The sequence below is a fragment of the Macaca nemestrina genome, chromosome 9 (assembly GCF_043159975.1).
Source record: "Macaca nemestrina isolate mMacNem1 chromosome 9, mMacNem.hap1, whole genome shotgun sequence".
Taxonomy (NCBI): Eukaryota; Metazoa; Chordata; class Mammalia; order Primates; family Cercopithecidae; genus Macaca; species Macaca nemestrina.
This window is the reverse complement of record NC_092133.1, coordinates 10,598,157-10,619,863: the sequence shown is the minus strand read 5'-3', so window position 1 is coordinate 10,619,863 and position 21,707 is coordinate 10,598,157. Positions and strand designations below refer to the sequence as shown.

General features: G+C 55.7%; 2 protein-coding genes across 3 annotated transcripts; both read left to right on the top strand.

The window, feature by feature from the left end:
- Positions 1–6,261: 6,261 nt before the first annotated feature.
- On the top strand, positions 6,262–8,362 carry LOC105470000 (H6 family homeobox 3). Its single transcript, XM_011721692.2, has 2 exons — positions 6,262–6,661; positions 7,275–8,362. The coding sequence occupies exons 1-2, from the start codon at positions 6,262–6,264 to the stop codon at positions 7,946–7,948; spliced, it is 1,074 nt and encodes a 357-aa protein (XP_011719994.1). The 3' UTR covers positions 7,949–8,362.
- A 4,256-nt stretch (positions 8,363–12,618) lies between these two features.
- On the top strand, positions 12,619–20,854 carry LOC105470006 (H6 family homeobox 2). 2 transcript variants are annotated; one of them, XM_011721704.2, is made up of 3 exons: positions 12,619–12,671; positions 18,558–18,826; positions 19,758–20,854. In XM_011721704.2, exons 2-3 carry the CDS (start codon positions 18,559–18,561, stop codon positions 20,309–20,311), a joined length of 822 nt encoding a protein of 273 aa, XP_011720006.1. In that variant the 5' UTR covers positions 12,619–12,671; position 18,558; the 3' UTR covers positions 20,312–20,854. The 2 variants fall into 2 exon arrangements, with proteins under 2 accessions (XP_011720006.1, XP_011720003.1); XM_011721701.2 differs by having other exon boundaries at positions 12,620–12,659.
- Positions 20,855–21,707: the final 853 nt, after the last annotated feature.

Sequence of the window (21,707 nt, the reverse complement as noted above, 5' to 3'; positions counted from 1 at the left end):
CTTAGTCACTGAGGGAAGAAGCACAGAATCAAAGAACATCAGAGCTAGAAGAGAGACATCCTGGATAACAGCCCAATGTGAGCCATGGGGACAGGCTTCGCTATCGAGGGGCTCAGCTCTGATGTGGCTTGCATGACCTCACTGAGGGCTACATGGGCTAGGCTTCTCCTATTCTGTTGGGAGAGAGTTTCTCATATACAGGAGGCTGAGTCAATGATCCTTGCATCCCTCACCCCCTGCCCAGCCACCAGCAGAAAGAGGAACTATGTAGGGAAGGTTGGGGGAGCCCCAGCTGGGTCACTGGACCAGCTCCACGGGGCTCTCAAGACAAGAGTTATTAGAAAGCTTGTACCTATGCGTGGTGGCTGGGAGGTGAATATTTTCAAAGCCGCTTTACTGAAATAGCACTAATATATTATACAATCTACTCACTGAAAGTTTTAGTACAGTCATGGAGTTGGGCAACCACCATCACAACCAATTTTAAAACATTTTCATCACCCCCAAAAAGAAACCCCATACCCATTTGCAGTCACTCCTCATTCCCCTTATCCCCCTAGCATCTGCTAATCACTTATTTCCTTTCTGTCTCTATGAAGTAGCCTCTTCTGGACATTTCATTTAAATGGAGTTAAACAATATGTGGTCTTTTACAATTGGTATCTTTCAAAGGCTCATCCACATTGTAGCATCTATCAGTGCTGCATTCCTTTGTATTGATGAATAATTTTCCATTGTATGGATAGGCCACATTTTCTTTCTCCATTCATGGGATGTGGAATTTCTTTAGGTTGAGAATCCCATTGGAACTTGATGAATCTAAAGTTGACTTAAATGTAAACCAGATGTGCCACTCTTCTGCTAAAAATACCCTGCACAACAAAACAGATGAATCGCACAGATTCATTGACTCAAAGAAGCAGACTCAGAAAGAGTACATACTGGACATGGTTATGTAGATGAACTTCTAGAACCAGAATAACTCATCTTTAATTATAAAAATCAACAGCGGTCTCTCAGGGTGGGGTTTGGGGGAACTGACTGCAAAGGACCAGGAGAAAACTTTCAGGGTGGGGAGTACAGTTGATAATTACTCAGGAGTATACACTTGTCAAAGTTTATGAAGTTGTATCCTCAAAATTGTGGATTTTATTGCATAGCAAGTTATACTTCTTCTCCCCTAATGAGAACTCTGAGGATAGAGAGCAACCTGCAAATAATTGCACTTGAAAGATTCTTGGTTTGGGGAGAAAGACTTTTAAAAAAATTTTTTGTAGAGACAGGGTCTCACTGTGTTGTTCAGGTTGGTCTCAAACTCTTACCCTCCAGTGAGGCCCTCCAACCTCAGCTTCCCAAAGTGCTGAGATTACAGATGTGAGCCACTGTGCCTCCCTGTAAGAAGAACTTTCAAAGAAGACAAGGGAACCAGGAAGAGAAAGGGGGACATAGGACAGCTGGCTCATTTCTGGATAGAAGAGTAAGGCCTCCTTGAAGTAAGGAAGCAACTCTTGGGGCATCTCTCCATTGTAGAACTGCGTTAGCTTTCTCAAGGCAACACTGCAAGAACAGACTTTGACCTGTGGGTTCATCTTGAAGAATGAATGAATGAGGACTAACAGCACAATAGCTAGGACTTACATAGCACTTACTGTATGCCAGCCCTGTCCTTGTAACAACCCTATGAGGCTAAATGTTTTAGTACTCTCTCCAGCTCTTCCTTGTCATACTCGGGACCTCAGTTTCCTCATCTATCAGTCAGAAATCATAATAGTACCTACCTCACCAAGTTATAATGCCTGGCTTCTAATAAGGATTCAATGACCGTGAGCTGATATTACCTCTATATAACTGTTACCTTCACTGTCATGAAAGGGTTAGATATTCAGTCACTCTAAGGACATTGTATGTGATGCAGGAAACATATGTGATCAGGCACAGCTTGGCTATGACCTATCTCCCAGGGCTGTGTATTATCTAAGGGTCAGTCTTTAGCCAGAGGGAGATGTCATTGACAGCATTTCTGGTGGCATCGAGAAAGATGGGAGAGAACTTTCGAGGAAAGTTCCAGTAAAGAGCTTGTGTAGCATGTGTAGGTAGCACAGTTGCCCCAGGATCACAATTCCAGGCTTTTGTCCATTCTGCCTTCAAAGCAAAGACCTGCACGTTGGAAGAGGTGGGCGGTAAAATGAGGCCATCAGGGCCAGGGCAAACTACGTTAATTGTGGGGACCTCCAGCCTGGGAACTTTGCAGCTTTGGCTAGAAGCCTAAGCAGTCACCACCCCCTCCACGGATAAGGAGGTGGGCTGTGCCAGGAAGATGCTCCAAGGAGAAGGACTGCAGTATGGCTATGGAGGGAAGGAAGCAGCCTTCTCTTAGGTGAAGTACTGGAAAATATGGAAATGCTCCCCTCCTTTGGGAAGCGCCTTGCTTACTGACTTGTGTGTGTGCACACACGTGTATGTGCTTTGTGTGTGTGGTGGGCCTGGGGCAGGTGAGAATGCCATGCCAAGCACTCCTGTATCAGGCCTCATGCTTTTGTGTAAAAGTTGGGTGTTAATCACGGGCATTCTCCAGGCCCCTTCTGCCCTCTTGGCTCCTTGTCCCAGGGGTGGGTGGTGTGGTGTAGAGACCCGCTCTCACAGCCCATCTGCCTGAGATTAGCCTGGGAAAGGTCCCTCAAAGGTCTTATTCCTTGGGCTCCTTTAGGTTTTGTAAAATGCAGCATCAAAAGATCTCAGATTTTCATTAAACTCTTTAAAAACAGCTTTGGGGTATGATCAGGTTATTTGAAGGTCCCTAATCAAATGGGCCAATTCTCTGTAAGGGAGCTGTGAATCCATTCATTCATTCATCCATTCATTCATTCGTCTCACTCAGGTATTCAGGCATTAACATAAGCGCTTCCTGAGCACAGGCGTTTCGTCCGCTGGTTGGCCGACGGCACTGAGTCCCGGGAAGACGAATGAGGCAAGCCCGTCCCCTCCCCGCGTCCTTCCTGAAGAACACCTAGCTTGAGGTTAGGACTGGCGCCTAACGGATAGAACGAAACTGGGACCACAGAATGGGCCCTAAAATAGAGGCAGGAAAAGCGGGAAGGCGGATGACAGGCAGGCGAGACCACTTCCTGTCGTGGCCAGGTAAAGATCAGCAGAGATCTGGAGGCGATTTCACCCACTTCTTCTCCCGGGATCCAGAGAAAAAAATGCTTTTGTTCTCTAACTGCGGCGGCGAAGGGCAAGACCTCAATGGTTTTTAAACGTCTTGAGCCGGGACAGTGGTTCTCCAGAGGAACCCGCAGGCTTGGTTCAGAGGCTGTCCCACAGAGGGCGCTGTCTGCCTGACTTTGAATGGAGTCGTGAGCGCAGGAACGCTGGCAACACCCCTCGCCAGAGGGCGAGTGAAGGGCTGAGCCGGCGCCCAGACCCGACTCCCACCAGCTTTCTCGAAGGGGAAGGGAAAGATCTACTCAATGTATGTATCCCGCTGTTCAGCCCAGCAATCCCTAAAACTGAGAGGATGGGCTGAGAGTGCTGACACTGGGGAAGCTCCTCTCCCTGGCCAAACACAAGCACACAACAGCGCCCCTGCGCGCCCCTGGGAGGGGAGTCAACCGGAGAACTTGGGGCGACAACCAGAAAGCCGGCAACGGGTAGCCGCACAGCAGGGACGTGGGCTGCTGTCCCGGACTCTTCTCCTGCCACACTGGGCTAGACTCCCCATCTGGGTCTAGCCCTGGAGTTGTGATCAGCCACGAGTCCCCCTCCCCAGACAGAATCCTCAGCATTTTCGGCGACGTCTGCCGGGGCGCTTCTTTTTCAGGGGAGATGACAAGCTTTTCCACCTGTCCCAGTTTAAAGGCGACTTTCGTGCGTCAGAACTCTAGCCAAGTTTTCATGCGTCTGCCCTGAATGGTGGAGCTCCCAAAACACACGGGCACACACGCAGGGGTCTCTCCACGCACACTCGGCCGCGTGGCAGGCTGTGTGCAGACGGTGCCCACCCAACCCTCATAGACCTCGTGCATCGAGCTACTTCTGCAGTTGGGGGAAAATGACGTCTGGGTATCCAGCAGCGGTTGGGCGAGCTAGGCCCAGTTTCCTCCTCTCTGGGCGCGGGTTTCCACTTATAAAATCCAAGTATGAGGCCCACCCTGCTGGGGTCTCAGGGCAGTGATCCTTTCCAACCCAGATTTTGGATGGTGTAGCGTTTTGCATTCCAGTAAAGCCCTGTGTAAACTCAAGGGAGTAATAACAGTAATTGTTTATGGAAGCGCTATTTACGTTTCTAGATTTCCAAAGCAAAAATGGGGTTTGCTGCTGTAGATGAATGCAGAAAGAAACATTACATATGCCCGTCGAGATTTGGTGGGAGAGGGTCTGACGCCACAGGACCGGAAAACAAAATCTACGTCTCAAGTGGGTACCCCGAGTCTGCCAATGCAGGGCGGCCTTGAATTAGGCGAGGCTCAATCTAACGAAAAAGAAAGTGGTGGGGAGGTAAAGGGATCCCAAAAAGCCCTCGTGTGCGGGAGCTTCACCGGGGTGGAAGAGGGTGAGGCCAGTTTGTCACCTTTCTCTGATAAGAAAACTGTCTCTCGGGAGGGGACCCCACAAACAATTCTGATTTACTTGATGCTTAAATCTAGAGTCTTAAATGGCTGCCCCATGGGCTTCTCGTGCGAACCGGGGAGCTGTTTCTAAAGCCAATGGAGTGGAGTGTCCTTTCACTAAGCCGTTCTGCAAAGGTCCAGTGTGGTTCTCTAAGGACTTGGCTGCTGTCGAGCCGCGCAGCGGATGCCTCTGCTTACCGCGGCGGAGGAAGTTACGCCGCTGCGCCTTTGGTTCACCTTGCCCCTATTAAAGCGTTAGTTAGGCAGCTCCAAACGCCGGCCGGCCGGAGAGACTTCCTGGGAGAAAGTGCTGTCTTCGGGGTCACAGACTCTTAGTTGAGCCGCGAGCCTTGGGCACCGGCGGCCAGAGCAGAGGAGTGACCTTCCGTGAGCAGCCGTCGGTTCCGAGAAGCTGTTGCCCCAGCAGCCCCACCGAGTGACGCGCGGGTTTTGGCCGGGTCAGCGCTCATACGCACACAGGCACACCCACTCCTGGTCCCGGGGGAAGGCTCACTCTTCCATTTTCCAGGGCTAAAGGCCAAGGCCACGCGGATTTCTGAGTCCGAAGACGCAGTGCGAGGACTTACACGCGGATTCCCTTACTATCGGCTGGACGATGGGTGGGGAACCCAAATCCCTCTCTTCTTGGCCTCGCCCTTCCTAGCAGGCTTTAGGAAAAATACTGAGGTCGCTGGACCTCAAAGGGTTGGAAAGTGATGAGTTCTCCGCGGGCCGAGGTCACGTCCTGCCTCTTGGGCCGGCGCTGCGTGGCTCTCCAGCCGCGTGGGGGCGGCGGGCCCCTGTCCAGCCCCAGGGGGCGGGGGAGCGGCAGCTGCGAGCACAGATAACCCGGAGGTGACCCGAGAGGGCCTGGTCCGCCCCTCCCCCCTCCCGCAGGCCTGGCGGCGGGAAGCGGGTCCCTGCGCCGCAGGGGGGAGCGGCAGGCGCGGTCTCCGGGCTCGCGGCTGTCAGTGCGCTTCGGCCAGGGGCGCCGCCTGCTCCGCGTCCCTCGCTCGCCTCCTGCGCTCGCAGGAGCGCTCCGAGTGCCTCTTTAGCGGGAGCCAATATCCTTTTGTGCTAATAGGCTTGTCCTCATTTGCTGCCTAATTGGACTATATAAAGCCAATAACAGGCGGGCTCTTATAGCCCGAAGCCAAAGCGCCAAAATCCGAGGGAAGGCGAGGAGGGGGCGGTGGCGGAGGCGGCTGCGGGGCCGGGGCTCGGCTGAGCCTTCGCCTGCCTAATCCCATTTGCCATTGTACGCGCCCAATCGCCGTATACTCCCCGCATTTAACTTGGATGACATTTTGATTTCATCATTAGCATCCGGCGCCGGATTGACGCAGCCTCGAGCCGGGGACTGCTCTTGCTGCCTCCTCCGCGGGAGCCGCAGCCGCAGCCGAGCCGCCACGATCCCTCCGTGCCGCGGCAGGGCCGCTCCCCGCCCCTCCACACCCCTCCCCCATGCGAGCCCTCCTGACTGGGTCCTCACCCCGCCCTCCTGCCGTTGGATTTGCGCCGGGGGCGGCCCCCGACTTTGCGCCCCGTAGTTGAGTTCCGTTTATGGTCTGATTTCCGGCCTCTTGCCTGCTCGCCCCGCCGCCCGCCTGTCCCGCTCCCTCCTTCCCGGGGACCCGGAGGAGAGGGGACCATGCCGGAACCCGGGCCGGACGCTCCCGGCACCGCCAGCGCACAGCCCCCGCCGCCGCCGCCCCCACCACCCGCTCCCAAGGAGTCCCCGTTCTCCATCAAGAACCTGCTCAACGGAGACCACCACCGGCCGCCCCCTAAGCCGCAGCCGCCCCCACGGACACTCTTCGCGCCGGCCTCGGCTGCCGCCGCCGCCGCCGCTGCCGCCGCCGCGGCGGCCAAGGGGGCCCTGGAGGGCGCCACGGGCTTCGCGCTCTCGCAGGTGGGCGACCTGGCTTTCCCCCGCTTTGAGATCCCGGCGCAGAGGTTTGCCCTGCCCGCGCACTACCTGGAGCGCTCCCCAGCCTGGTGGTACCCCTACACCCTGACCCCCGCCGGCGGCCACCTCTCGAGACCTGAAGGTACCGACCACTCTTTGAACTTTCGTTGTCCCCCTGCGCGCCCGTCCTGTCCCAGCCCCGCGCTGCTTCCCTCCGCAGCTCTGGGACCCCAGCACCCGCAAATCCTGTTTGGTCAGTTTTTTCGGCCCCTGGCCTGCATCTCTTGCCCACGCGCTGGGTTGCGCTGCCCGTGAATCCAATCCCACTTGGTGAGAAAAGAAGTGGAATTGGAGCCCGGGGCACGGCGCTTCCCGGGAAAAGTGGCCTCGGGCGTGAATAGGGAGGCTTCGGACGGCCGGGGCTCGGGACACTGCCCGGAAGGAGGGGGTGATTCCAATGCGCCTAAGCCGAAAGGGAACCGTTCTGCCGGCCCCTGGCGGGGAAGCTGAGGGAAAGGAAGGAGGTGGCCGCACTGCCACCATCTGCTCGCCTTTCCTCGGGAGGAGGGGGATCCCAGGACCTGGCGTCCCTTCTCTGGCCCAGCCGGGAAGGAGGTGGCCCGCGGGAATGGTGAGGCCTCATGGCCCGGGACCTGGAGGCCGGCGCGGGTTGAGCCTGCCGTCCCCAGGCGCCGGGCCTCGCTCAAGGCTGTGTCGGTGTGCATGTGTGTGCGTCCGTCTGTCTGTCTCCCCAGCCTCGGAGAAGGCCCTCCTGCGAGACTCCTCCCCCGCCTCGGGCACCGACCGCGACTCTCCGGAGCCACTGCTCAAGGCCGACCCCGACCACAAGGAGCTGGACTCCAAGAGCCCGGACGAGATCATTCTGGAGGAGAGCGACTCCGAGGAAAGCAAGAAGGAAGGCGAAGCGGCGCCAGGCACGGCCGGGGTGGGCGTAGGGGCGGTGGCGGCGACTCCGGGCGCAGAGGACTGGAAGAAGGGCGCCGAGAGTCCGGAGAAGAAGCCGGCGTGCCGCAAGAAGAAGACGCGCACTGTCTTCTCGCGCAGCCAGGTCTTCCAGCTCGAGTCCACCTTCGACATGAAGCGCTACCTGAGCAGCTCAGAGCGAGCCGGCCTGGCCGCGTCTCTGCACCTTACCGAGACGCAGGTCAAGATCTGGTTCCAGAACCGCCGCAACAAGTGGAAGCGGCAGCTGGCGGCGGAGCTGGAGGCGGCCAACCTGAGCCACGCCGCGGCGCAGCGCATCGTGCGGGTGCCCATCCTCTACCACGAGAACTCAGCGGCCGAGGGAGCGGCGGCTGCAGCCGCGGGGGCCCCGGTGCCGGTCAGCCAGCCGCTGCTCACCTTCCCACACCCCGTCTACTACTCGCACCCGGTGGTCTCTTCCGTGCCGCTGCTACGGCCAGTCTGAGGCCCCAGAGGGGTGGGGGAGGGAGCCCCCGGCCTCCTCGTCCGGACCCCGGAGGAGACTGGGCCGGGCCAAGGGCGCCGAGACGTCCAGCGGCCTTCAGGAACTGGGGCTTCTGCGCGCAGCCTCGGCTTCCCCTCCCCCAGTTGGTAGCGTTTTGTAAGTATTTGCAATGCATTTTCGTGCAATTCACCCCTAATGGATTGGAGGCGCTTCCCCTCTTACTTTTGGTTTTTGGCTTATATTAAGAGAAAGCAGGAACAAGACAAAATTTCCGGGTCAAATATTTCAGCCGATAGTTTTTGTAAAATGTACAGCCCTCCCCTCCAAATTTCCGTTGCGCTGTGGCTTTTTGGTTTTATTTTTGTAGAAGGAAAATGAGCGCAAAACCTGAATCCCTCTAGTTTATTCTTTTTTGTTTGTTTGTTTCGAGACGGAATCTTGGTCTGTCTCCCAGGCTGGAGTGCAGTGGCGCGATATCCGCTCACTTCAACCTCCACCTCCCGGGTTCAAGTGATTCTCCTGTCTCAGCCTCCCGGGTAGCTGGGATTGCGGGTGTGTGCCACCACGTCCGGCTAATTTTTGTATTTTTAGTAGAGACGGGGTTTCACCACGTTGGCCAGGCTGGTCTTGAGCTCCTGACCTCGTGATGCGCCCGCCTCGGCCTCCCAAAGTGCTGGGATTACAGTCGTGAGCCACCGCGCCCGGCCGAGTTTATTCATTTTCTATAGAACTGTTTTCAGAATCCAGAGAAGGAGAGAATTCATATGGTAGTACTTTTATTTCTGGATTTCTGGGTGTGTTTCTTCCTCCCAACCCCTAAATCAGTTATCCACCTTAATTTTCAGAATATGAGCAGCCTCTCATAAGAATCCTGACTCAGGCCGCTTTTCTCTTCTGGAGACGTCTGTCGCAATTAGCCTCTTCATCGGTCTTACTCTTTGATGGAAGAATTCTCTAAGTGTTTAAAGGGAAAAGACAGCCAAAAATCAGAACTCTGACTATTGAAACAGCTGTATATCTGGCCTGGTCTAAGTGGTCTTATTTATTAGTAGCCTTTATTTTGAGAATTTCATTTGTAAATTATTATTAGTATTACTATTATTACTTTGTTCCCTGTTTTGAGAGAGTAATTTCAGTATTTTTAATATGGTATATTTTATCCTCTCCTCTTACTTTTCATGTTCTGCAGTAACTGTTGTACGTTGACCTGTGCAATATTGTACAAAATTTCCTGAGAAAGCTGTTTCCTCCTCCACCGAGGGAAACAGACCTTTTCACTGTATAATCATGGTCATTCATTTAGAAAGAAAAAAATTAGGCAGGGGAAAGGGGGGAAGGAAGAAACAAGCTTAGGTAGTGATGCTCAAAGGAGTAAGTTAGGCATACTGGAGCGCTTTAAGTGAAGGACAATCAATTTAGAAGAATTTTAACTTATTTGATAAGTGTACAGATTTCTTGTAAAGTTCACCCTCTACTCCGCAGGACTCCTGGCTCTGTCACCCAATCTGTTTTCTTTCTGTCGGCTACACCTGTTGTTCTGCGATAGTTTGTTTCCCCTCATCTCCCTCACCTCTGCCTGGGTTGAGTCCCTTTTTAAGAAAAAGAGAAAAAAAATCCACAAAATATTGTTACACTAATGTTGTCGTGACATTGAATTAATTAAAAAGAAAAGCTTTTCGTGTTGCCAGAGTGTGTACGTTTGGACGATTTTCCTGAGAGCTAGTGTCTCCAAAACTCTTTTCTGCCTTGCTCGCTGACTGCCTCTGAGCTCCCTGAGTGCAACCTGGACGCACATCCCTGTAATCCGGGAGGCAGTGGAGACAGAGGCGGCTTTGTTCGCGACCAGGGGCACTCTCTCCCCTGTACCTTCCGCGGTTTGAAACGCCCAGCGAGCAGGGAAGAATGCTAGGTGGAAGGGGAGTGGACCTAGGCTCATCTAGTTTGGGAAATTGAGCAAAGCGACAGCGCCTGAGGCGAGATACCAGAGACAGCTGGTGTTTCCGAACACTGGACTGCAGCCTCGCGTTCTGTTCTTAAACCTTGGTTCCTTCGGGGGCCGAGAGCTTTTGAATAGGGCATCCCTGGGCTTTCGTCAGCTGGTTAACTTTGGTGGGCTCTGGTTGGAGGGAAGAAGGAAGTGAGTTCAGAGTTTAGCAGCAGCCGAAGGCCGATTGCCAAGTCAGGCTAGGAGAGGCTGGGCCACAAGAGGACAACTCCAGGGACAGCCAGCTCTTGGGACTTGCTCCCACTTCCAGCAGAGGGGAACTTCTGCAGGGCTTGCGGAGCTGAGATTCCCGGGGCGGCTAGAGCATGGGCGCGGTCTTGATGTGCCAAGTGTGAGGGCACAGAGGCTACCTAGCTGCGGCAGCTGCAACAGAGAAGACCTTGTCTCTTCCGTGCCAGGCTCTGCTCTTGTCTTTCCTCCGGCGCCCGACACCTTCTGGGCGGCATCTCTAGATCCCCGACCCTGTCCTGGCTGACGCCGGGAAGCGTAGCGCTCACCACGCCCGCGTGCTACTGGGCTCCAGGCCGTCGCGCTCTTGGTGAGCAGCTTGCGGAGGCACCGCGCGCCGGAATCGCCTGGAAGGGTGGGTCCGCCCGACAGAAGCAGGTGCCTGGGCGACACTCGCTGGTCGGGTGTGGCCGCCTGCCTTTAAGCTGAGGGTCTGCACGCATAACTCCTGGCGGGGCACCTTTGAAGCTGGGAAGCCGAAAGGGGAAGATGAGGAACCCAGAGGCTGAAAAGATTCCAGAGAGCAACCATAGGGCGCGACCGCTGGGGAGCGCCTGCACGCCTGCCTTTCCTCTCGCAGTGCGTTGCTAGGTTCTTCAAATTCAATCGACACAATTGATTCTACTGTGGCTGAAACGTCCAGTATAGTTTTCTGTTAATGGAAAACTGCCCTCCAAATAAACCGACATGCGTATTTATGGCAAAATTTTAGCCTGGACCCCAGTGAAGATAGATCTCTCTTTATTTCCCACTGGTTTGGAATAAAAATGAGGCCATGTGTCATAAATGAAAAATAAACAGAAATTCGGGTCAAAATATGTTGTTCCTTGTGTTACCTACAAACATGGTGATGCCTTTTACTGTTGGCAATACCAACCGCAGGACAGGCCAATAACAGTTCATTAAAAATAATGTTGCAATAGCAAACACGTTCTTAGATTTTTACAGCCAGAACACGATGTTATCAAAGGCAAAGAAAATGCTTCTTTATTTGTGTTTGGATTCTAGAAAACGGTTCTTGACTGACCAGGTCTTTACAAAGTCGGGAAATAACTGGTTCTCCACAAGCACAGTTTATCCTTTGTCCTGCTCCTACAGCCTCCCTTTTCCTCCTGTTGGGGAGCCCCACTGCCCTGGACCCCTGAGCATTCCTCCCCCAAACAGTGATGTGTGCCCTGGGGGAGGGAGGTGGTGCCAACTTGGCCTGGGGACTGGTGGCTGTGTGAGCCTAGAGGCTGGTCCAGGTGGGAAATGTCCCCTTCCCTCCTGTCAGGGGTCACCGTATTTATCCCAAAGCAAGAGAGGGGGTTGAGCCAGAGTGTGGGGCTGTGGAGCACAGAAGTCACCCTACACAAAGCATCCTAAGCTCAACTGCAAGTTTTTCTGTGGTTTTCAAGCCAGGAGAAGCCAAGAAGGCACTTAGTGGGGCTGTCACATTTCCAGAGCTGGCCATCTTTTTCCCCCACCCAGAATGCCCCCCTCCCTGCTGCCTCTGCCAAGATTGCTGGGAGCTGCTGGCACCACTCACCAAAAGGGGCCTTTTTTGGGAAAAGTGAAGGTGCCTACACAAAATTCCTCCTGGACATTCCCTAGGGGGAAGACAGGGCATCCCACGTCCTCTCTCCTAGGACACTGAACTGGCACTCTCAATTTTGTCTTTTCACCCCTCCTTCAGACTGTGGAGCCCAGCTTCTCTCTGCCAACCCTAGCTTTAGATTCTTCCTCCCCATCTGCACCCCAATTAATCTTCAAGTCAATGCAAATGACTTCAGCTTCCAGGCTAAATCCTTTCTGCACCACCCAAAGAGACACACATGGAAACAACACACAGGATACACTCACATTTGATATAAACACTCACCATGCACATCCACACACTGTAGACCTCCTAACACCAGTTCCATGGGTTCCTAGCATGCAAATGTGTTTGGCATCACCACCACTGCTGGGGCACAGACGTAATCACACACACCTTGTTCGAAGTGACCCTTTTCTCCGGTGGCCTTAGGCTTAGGCAAGCTGGGAAGAATCCTGGGAAAGGATTGGGCAGAGTGAGGTGGCGCTCCCACCTCTGCTGCAGGAAGCCTGAATGAACATCCTTTGGACTGGGATGACTTGAAATCCCTCCTCACAAGCCATCTGGGATAAACTAGCAGAGTCTGCCACCATCCCACCGCAGACCCCCATGCTCTTGTAGGCTGGGATCCTACTCAGTGTCCGCCTCCTTACAGTGCCAGGCTCTGCGGCTCTGAGCACCCCCGAGGCCTCTGGACCCTGGGAGACCACAGAGCCAGCATGCGAACTGTTTCTGTTGGCAACACAGATGTATTTCTTTTATTTGGTAGTAAATAGAGTAGGTGTGTGTATATCAAACAACAGCAAGACAGATATAAACTGCCCCCCCACCACTGGGTGCTCATTCTGAGCTGCGACGCCCCCTCAACAGGCTCCCGGCGTCGCAGAGCCAGAGGCCACGCGGTGAGAACCCCAGTGCGTGCGCTCTGCTTGTGTGAGAGGCTGGAGGTAGAGCTGGGAGAAAGGGAGCAGGGGAAAAGATCAGTGGGATCTGCTTTCCCTTCTGTGGCAGAACGCTGGATCAGCTAGGACTTGGGCCTGCGAGATGGGGACCAGCGTCGGAGGCTTGCGGGCGGGAGGGCGGTGCTGCCGGCTGCTTCCTGCAAGCGCTTTGAAGAGGCCTCGCGTTGTCCAGCCGCCTGGGCAAGGGCCACGCGCTGCTGCTTTCACCCCCTTGCGCCCGCAGGGCACCTGGACTCCCCTTGAGAGTCCCCGTGGGGCTTGAGCTTCTGCTGGGCGCTACCCTGCCCTCCACGATTCCATTTTGCCCAGTTTATTCGGGTCGTCCACTTCCAGTGGCTCAGTGACCCAGCCAGGGGGCATCTTCCGCTTAGCGGTCCAAATGTAGACTCCGCAAAGCGGTTAAGAAGACCTGTCTACCCTGGTGCGCGCCATGGGTCAGGGTGTAAGAACCAGGAGCCTCATAGAAACCCCTGCTTGGGGTCCAAAGCGCAGCCAGGCACACCCAGAGGACAACACCCGGCCCCGCATGTACATGTGGCCCCGCAGGAGCCATCCGCAGGGCTCCCACCCTTGGCTCCCCGCCCTCTCGCTGACCCCCACCCCCTAACCCGGACTTTGAGATGTGAGTGATCCCTTGCCTCTGGGCCTAGGACTCTGGAAGTGTGCACGGCCGGTGTGCAGGGTGGATGGTGTTGACCTTTTGACCTGAAAACAGGTGGGGGCTGGGGGGTGGGAGAAGGATGGCGGAAGAAAGGAAAGAGCCACGAAGACAACTAGGCAGGATGTACTTTTGAGCCCTGCCGGGTGCCTCCGATCCGGGTCTGGGGTTGAGATTTGGGCTGCACTTGTCCCAGGTGTGTCTCTCCCGCGGAATACCCTGAAGGTGCACGAGGTGGGGAGCGTAGGCTGAGGTGAATAATCCGGTCCTAGATAGAAACACAACCCTCGTCCTCACTGGGGCCCGTGTATGCGCCTGGGATTCCTCCCCACCCTTCCTTCTCCAGGACCCCTAAGGGTATCACTCGAGCGATGGGGTGGTTCCGGAGACCCGAGGGAAGGGATAGCTGGAGACTGTAGCGCGCCTCCTCCGAGAGTCCCCTGGAGGTGCGCACGAGTTGTACTCGCCCAAATCTCTTCCTTGGCTGCTGCTCCCGGCGATGCATCTCCGGGGGAAACTTCCCAAAGTCTGAGTTGCCGGGTTCCAAAAGGATCCCTTTGGGTTTAGGCCTGGGAGAGGTATAGAGCCAGCGAGAGATAGCGTTGCGCCTATCGCTGAGGCAGGAGCGGTGAGGTGGAGTCACCTGGTGTGCCTCACCCAAGCGCTAATGTCTTAAAGAAATATAAAGAATCCCCTTCTTTCATGGGCTCCTTCACCGCCCTCGCCCCCCTTGGTGATGGAGTGCACGCATCAGATTTTCATCAAAGTTCTATTAAGTGAAACATAGGTTGCAGGGCACCCTTTGATTGAAACAGTTTAAATTTTAATTGTGTTTTTAATTTGACATATAGTTGCAGAAAGGAATGACACTGCGTCGCCAAGGGGCGGTCGATTTTCTTAATTTCTCCCAGAGGAATTGATGAGTCTATCAGGCCACTAGATTGGAAACCCATTAAAGCTCTCTGGTTAGGCTGTTAATTGGAACTTGATGGATGTGGGGGTGCGGGGGAGTGTCGGGACTCGGCTATGCTGATCCAATCTTCATGACTTTCTGTTTTCCAATAAATTACACAATTCATTTTCCAGCCGCAGATTACATAAATTGTACACCTCTGGGGCTCTCTTTTTCAAATAGGGAGCCCTTTTCCCCAAAAGCCTATTGTGAGATGTCATTTGCACCAAAGAACGAACAGCAGAGGCCCTTGAATGAAAATCGAAACATAATCAACGTTTATACTTAGAAAATTTATTGAGATCATTTTCTCTGGTATTTCCTTATTTTAAAGTTTGGACGCGCCATATATCATAATCCACTCGCGTGGGGGGGGGGCAGACTGTGTTTAATATTTATCGAAGCTTGATTCCAAGATCAAACTTGTTTATGACTTCATCTGTCATTTCGGAGGGAGCCTTCTTCTACTATTACCCGGCTCAGCCAGCCTATTTCCCAACTGCCGCAGAGCAGAGAGGATCAATTTTTATTAGGCTCCTCGGCAAGTTTGCTCTGGGCCGCTTTAATATTGAGCAGTGGCATAATCTCGGGACCTAAACTTTAAGCGTTCTTTCAGTCTCGGAAAGTTTATCATTCCTTGGAACCTGGTTATGCCTAATTCCTAGAAGACCGAGACACGGGGTCAATCCCAGAGATGCAGAGGGGCCATCCTCCAAGGTGTGGGTATTAAAATGAGTAGGACTGGGCGGAGCTATCCCAAGGCTAGGGGGGTGGGCGGGGTGTGGGATGGTACTGAGTGGAAGGATTGCCACTCGTTAGGGGAGAGACATGAGGTGTCTGTGGGTGGTGGTTCCAGGAACTGAGTGTTTGCAGCTACACTGGGCCCAGGAGGGGGCGTCTGGGCCTCCGTGCTCCCGGTGAAGATCCCCGTATGCTAGAAAGGGGTGGCAAGCAAGGTTGTTTCTTGACCCTCCGGTCCTTGCGGTGTGACGGCTGTAGGTGCTGGAGGGGCGGGAGGTCCCTCGGGCGATCAACCGAGAGGAGCTCAGGGAAGCTGCAGTCAGTCAGGCTGCAGAGCTGGGTCTCCACCACAGCCTTCCTTGCCCCAGCCCTGTGACCACCACCATCTCTTCCCTGGTTAAGTGCAGTGTGGGTGTGACGTGCACACACTAGTAGGAGCTCAGTGAACGTTTGCTGAATGAATGTGTGAGCGTCCATAGGCATTTATGCAAGTGCCTTCATGCCAATTAATGCGTCCTTTGCCGGGTGTGCACAGGAAGTGCCTCGGTAAAGATTAGACCCTCGAAGTGATTAGAGGGACGGGGCAGAGGAAATACAAGGCAAGACGGATCTTTTTGACGCCCCAAACTATCCCTAGGGGGAGGAGAGATAGGGACACAAGGCTTCATAACTTCCTTGTTTAGAGTCAGCAAGCCAGGCTCCTTGCAAGGGTGGACTCCTCAGTCTCTCACTGTTTCAGGGCCTGGGAGCTGCTTTTCTGAGGCCCACCTCGAGGTCCTCTGCCCTGACAGAGATCACTCCTTGGGCTCTTGCCTCACCCATATACCCGCCCCCGCCGTCCCGAGTCAGCGGGATCCTCACAGCCTCCCTTGCAGCCATCCTCCAAGCTCAATGCCAGTGTCTGCTCCTGTCTCCCTCCTCCCAAGTGCGATGTATTGGCAGTGGAACAACCTTGAGCACAAATCTTGCTTTCTCTGCCTGGGCTAGTCTCTTGTTTTCTTGAACCTCAGTTTCCCGGCCTGTACACTGAGTGAATAGATCTGTGTCACTTGTTTGCCATCAGGATTAAAGTGAAGAATGATGGGGAATTCCCAGCATGTTCCCTGCACGAAGTATTTACAGTTCAGGAAGGTTCGACCAACTCCCCTTACTTGTCCCCAGCTTTCTTCCCCAGCGGGGTGACTGGTACTGCTCCCCGAGTTGGCCGGCCAGTTCTCCTCAGGGCTGCCTTGACCCTGGCTCCGGAGGTAGCGCCCAGCTTAGGATGTCTGCGAGAAGCTGATGGTTAGTGAGAATCGGACAATTCTTTCCCTGAACCTCCCATGTACCCCACAACAGCGCGGGAGCACGCGCGACCCGCTGCGACATGGCCCGGGAGCCTGCGCCGCCGCGGCGCAGAGGAGAACGCACAAATTGTATTTCAGCGCCAGGTCCTTCCGGGTTAATGAGCTGACACCATGATTAAAGCTGACCATTTGTAATGTGTCTCGACCCTGCCGCCGAGCCCTGAAGAGGTTAATGCGGTGACGGAGGCCGGCACCTGCCCCTCGCTGGCCTCCTGGGCCGCGGCGCGCAACCCCTGGCCCCCGCCCCCTCGCCTGCCCCTGCCCCGGCTGCACGGCCGACTCCTAATCAATTAGCCCATTAACGAGCCCTTCGAGGAGTTAAGTAGGGAGAGTTCTGCCACGGGCAGGGCCGCAGTCGGTAACTCACCGCGGCTAATGATATTATAAGCGCTTTACTTAATAACCCGGGCGCGGCGCGGGCGAGGAAGGGACTGCACCGTCATGGTGCAGCTTCTGGACATTTGTGGGGACTGATTCCAGAGTCTCCATTCACCCTTGGCTGCACTTGGGGGGCCCCCTAAAGACAGGGTTCCCGGAATCTCTTGGCCAAGAGGTCTGGAGGCCACAGCTTGAGGGGGTGGGGTTGCCTGAGCACTTCAGGCCTTGCCTCACTTCAGTTTCCAGGAAGCTTGTGCAGACGACTGTGGCCCCAAACCGCTTTGCTTGGCTGGGCTAATTCTAGCTCAGGTAACAGCTGGTCTAGGAATTAAAGGGGCGAGAGCCAGGGCACAGAAGGGGGCTATGAGAACATAAAGAGAATCACTATTTACTGCGCCCCACGGTGTGCCAGGCTCGGTGCTGGGTAGTTTGACCTCACAACAGCCTCTGCGAGGGAGGCACTGCTTCCTCCAATTTTAGGAATAAAGAAACCGAGGCTCAGAGTTTCCAAATATCTTCCCCAAGATCACCCAGCCGAGATTTGAGTCGACTCTGCCCAATTCTAACACTGAGTCCTGTCACCAGCTCCTTCTCTTCTTCCTGGGAGCAAAGCATCTATCTCTGCAGCAGTTCTGAAACCTTCAATATTTACAAAACAAAAACAAAAACACGGATTCGCTTAAAACACGGGCGGTGGGCTACCCCACCAGGTTTATGGAGTACCTACTATGCGCTGCTAGTGCTTCGAGGCTTTCCATCCCTACCTGAGGCAATCCGAGAAGTTATTTTCGACTACGAGGGCAGAGAGCCTTTAATCGGTATCAGAGTTGTGCAAGTTCACGCAGTGTGTAAATAGTTATGTCGGGATTTGAACCCAGATCTCAACTAGAGGTCTTAGGACTTCTTCCCTCCCACAAAAGATCCTGTAGTTCCGTAGGACCTGTGACAGGGATGAGGTCTACAGACGGGGAAGGGGACTGTCTGCCCCAAGGGCTACTGGCCATGCTGGAGAGAATGAGCGTACTCCTGCAGACACTTGCTCCTAACCCACCTCACCCCCGCGCAGGGCGCCAAGGTCCCGGGAGTGCCGGCTCGGCCCGCCCACTGGGGCTAGAAGGGGTGGAGGGCTGGGGGAGGATCGTGGAGCAGCCTGTACAAGCCCCTGGGAGGCGTCGAGCCACTCAAGCTCCGAGTTCCGCACCGCCCCTGCCTCTGGAGAGAGGGGTCCAAGGGGTTCAAGGGGTTCAAGGGGTCGGAGTCGCCGCAGCCGTCAGGAACTTGGGCTAGAATCTACGCTGCTTTCAGCCCTGGCTGCCCCTGGTTAGATGCCGCTGATGCCCGCCCGGCCCTCGGCACGCTCTGGGGGCGCACCGGCGCTGTATGCCTGGCCGGAGCGTTTTGAAATTTTCCGGGGCCTCTCGGCGGCGCTGCGATTGGCCGCGTTCGGGTAACCTCTATGCAAATGAGGCCGCGCCGCCTCCGCGCCGCCGGAGACCCGGCGAGCTGGCGGGCGAGGAAGGGGCATTTGCACCGGGGCTGGGCGGGCGCACCCAGAGCCGGGCGGGCAGGAACCCCCGCGCAGCCGTCCGGTGCCCTCGCGTCCCTCGCGCGGAAGGGACGCCTCACCAGCCTCGGCGCCCCCTCCCCCTAGATTCCCTCCCCGCCCCTCCCCGCAGCCTGCCTGCTGCACCACCTTCCACCCAGATCACCCAGATCGTCTCTAAAGGGAGTTCTTGGTTTCCTCCAATTTCTTATGAACCCAGGATGGGCAGCAAAGAAGATGCGGGCAAGGGTTGCCCGGCGGCCAGTGGCGTCTCCAGCTTCACCATCCAGTCCATCCTGGGCGGGGGCCCCTCGGAGGCACCGCGGGAGCCCGTCGGCTGGCCAGCAAGGAAGCGCAGCCTATCCGTGTCCTCGGAGGAGGAGGAGCCGGACGACGGCTGGAAGGCGCCCGCCTGCTTCTGCCCAGACCCGCACGGCCCTAAGGAGCAGGGCCCCAAGCACCATCCCCCCATCCCTTTTCCTTGCCTGGGTAAGGATCGTACGTCGCCAGTGTGGCAGCCAGCAAGCGCGAGGGGAGGGAGGCTGAGCGCCCCGCCAAGACTCCCGCGCCGGGCCCCCTCTGGCCAGAGCTGCGGCAGCCTGGGGTTCGGGACCTCGAGGAGAGGGGCGCGCACTGTGGTGCCTCCTCTGCCCGGTGGGCCCTCGGGAGGAGGCGAACACAAACCAGTGTGGGCTTGGGCTTCTTGGGGAAGGTTGAGTTGTTAAAGAGAGTGGACCACCGCGAGAGGGACACGCGGCCGGCCGTACACCCGGCTGTCCTCAATCACTTTGCACATCTGGTGCTTTCTTTCCGGACACGAGGTGGAGATCTGCAAGTCAGGTCTGGGCAGTCTGTCTCTACCGTAATCTCTTTCTGCGTCTTCTTCCTCACTCGCTCCGTATCTCTGCCTTTCTCTCTCTCTCTCCTCCTTGGAATGATTAGCACTCCAAGATGATTGACAATGGTGCGTTTCAGAGACGGTTCCTCTTTACAACATTTGACGAAGGGGAGCCCTGCGTTAGTCCTTAGCGTGATTTCCAAACAAATGGCCTGTGAAATGATGCCACCCTATAAAGCTCGAGGAACTCTTCCAGCTCAGTTACTACAAGGCAAATTCGCCTTTTAAAACCGTGTTAATGTTTCCCCCTCCACTCCAGACCTCCTCTCCCTGTTGCCCCTGGCCCGTTCATAAAGGTGGGAGCACAGAGACCCCATACTCCAAGTAGCTGGGTCTTTCTCTTGTCGCTTTTAAGGGACAGGGTGCTGGGTTTGGGGAGCCAGTGAGGGATAAGAGGAGGGGATTGGTAAGGTGGGACCAAGGCGGCAGGCGCTTGCCAACTGCATGGTCCCAGAGAGAGCTGGCGGTCTCCGAGGCTCCCCAACCAACTCCATGGCCTTCTTGTCTGCTCTCGCTTCTCAGGTACACCCAAGGGCAGCGGAGGCTCGGGCCCGGGCGGCTCGGAGCGCACGTCTTTCCTCTCTCCTTCGCACTCGGACTTTAAAGAAGAGAAAGAGAGGCTCCTGCCCGCAGGCTCGCCCTCACCGGGGTCCGAGCGGCCGCAGGACGGCGGCGTCGAGCGGCAGGCTGGCGCGGCCAAGAAGAAGACGCGCACAGTCTTTTCGCGCAGCCAGGTGTACCAGCTCGAGTCCACCTTCGACATGAAGCGCTACCTGAGCAGCTCGGAGCGCGCCTGCCTCGCCTCTAGCCTGCAGCTTACGGAGACCCAGGTCAAGACTTGGTTCCAGAACCGCCGCAACAAGTGGAAGCGGCAGCTCTCGGCCGAGCTGGAGGCGGCCAACATGGCGCACGCGTCGGCGCAGACTCTGGTGGGCATGCCGCTGGTGTTCCGGGACAGCTCGCTGCTGCGCGTGCCGGTGCCACGCTCGCTCGCCTTTCCCGCGCCGCTCTACTACCCGGGCAGCAACCTCTCGGCCTTACCTCTCTACAACCTCTACAACAAGCTCGACTACTGACCCGCCCGCCTCCCCGCGCCGCCAGCCTGCGCCCCGGGCCGCCTCCAGCTGCCCGCAGAGCCGGGCGCGGACTGCACTGTAAGCAGGGCTCCGGAGCAAGGCGGCATATTTCCAGAAATATGAAGAAATACACTATGTGTATTCATTAGCTCTTATTTATGGCCTCTGCCCTACTTTTTGTTTTGATTGTTTCGGGTATTTATCGGCATTCCCTAAGTCAGAGAGCCTGCTTTCTACCTAGACCCAACCATTACGCTTTGAAAACCATTCGGAGTGGGATGTTCTCGGGTGGTGTTGGGAAAGGGAGTTTTGGCCAGACAGCCTCTGGTTGGTAGGAAAAAAAAAAATCAGGAAAACACCTACAAAACCAGGTACACTCCTCCCCCATATATACACCTGTATATATGTACATGCATACACGCTCGGCCAAGCCAGGTCCTCAGAGGCTTTGGACAATTACCTAATTGCTTCTTTTCGTTTCCCTCATCCCGAGGATGGGTAGGGACGAAAAGAGGAGAGTTCAGATCTGTAAATATTTTTAAAGAGAAAAAAATAAAACATTTTAAACATCTTTGCTAACTTTGGTGGGATTAATTGCCCGGCATGATAACGCACGGAAGGTTTTCAGGTTTTTCGGTGGAAAGACTTGCATGTGTCTCTCTGCAGAAGTCTGGCTCGCGCCACGTGGAGGGTGGGACTGGGGTCAGGGGTTAAAGATCGGGACCTTGGCGCCGCCCAGACTGCACGTGGCTGGAGCTGCCCGCCCACTCTCCCTCCTTCGCCCAGAATCGACGCGCCGGCTGGGGTGCACTCCGGCTGGAATCCAGCTCCTGAGCCCGCGCGGAGAAAGACAAAGACAGGGAGGCAGGCCTCGCCACTTAAGCGATTGCCTTCCGGGAACGAGCGAGCCGGGTGCCCAGCCGCGTATTCCCAGCACTGGGCTCGCCTTGAGCTTGGCCACAGCAGGTCACGCTACGACGTCCCCTGTGCCGCGCACTTCCTCTCCAGGGGTATAAAGCAGGCGATGGCGCTGCTTGTACCTGGTAAAGCCTCCACTTAGCTCGCCGCGAGTTTGGTGCTACGAGCTTGTCGCTGCGCCCAGCTACCCCGCCGGTGGCGGAGTTATGTGTGCCACGCAGAGAGGAAACTGGGAGCGGTGAGGCAGTACTTCGGCTCAGGAGAGATCCGAGAACCAGTACCAGGCAAAAAAGGCGAGGGAGGCAAAGGCGCTTCCCTACACTCTTTTGTTGTTAATAGTTTGCATTGGTTCAGCGTGTGGCTGGATCACCGGCTAGCACGCGGCCGCTTGCTCTGAATGGAACCCTGACGCGCGGCGGGGCCGCCCACGGACTTCCTCGCCCTGACACCTGCGGCCGCGCAGGGGCTGGGAGGGCGC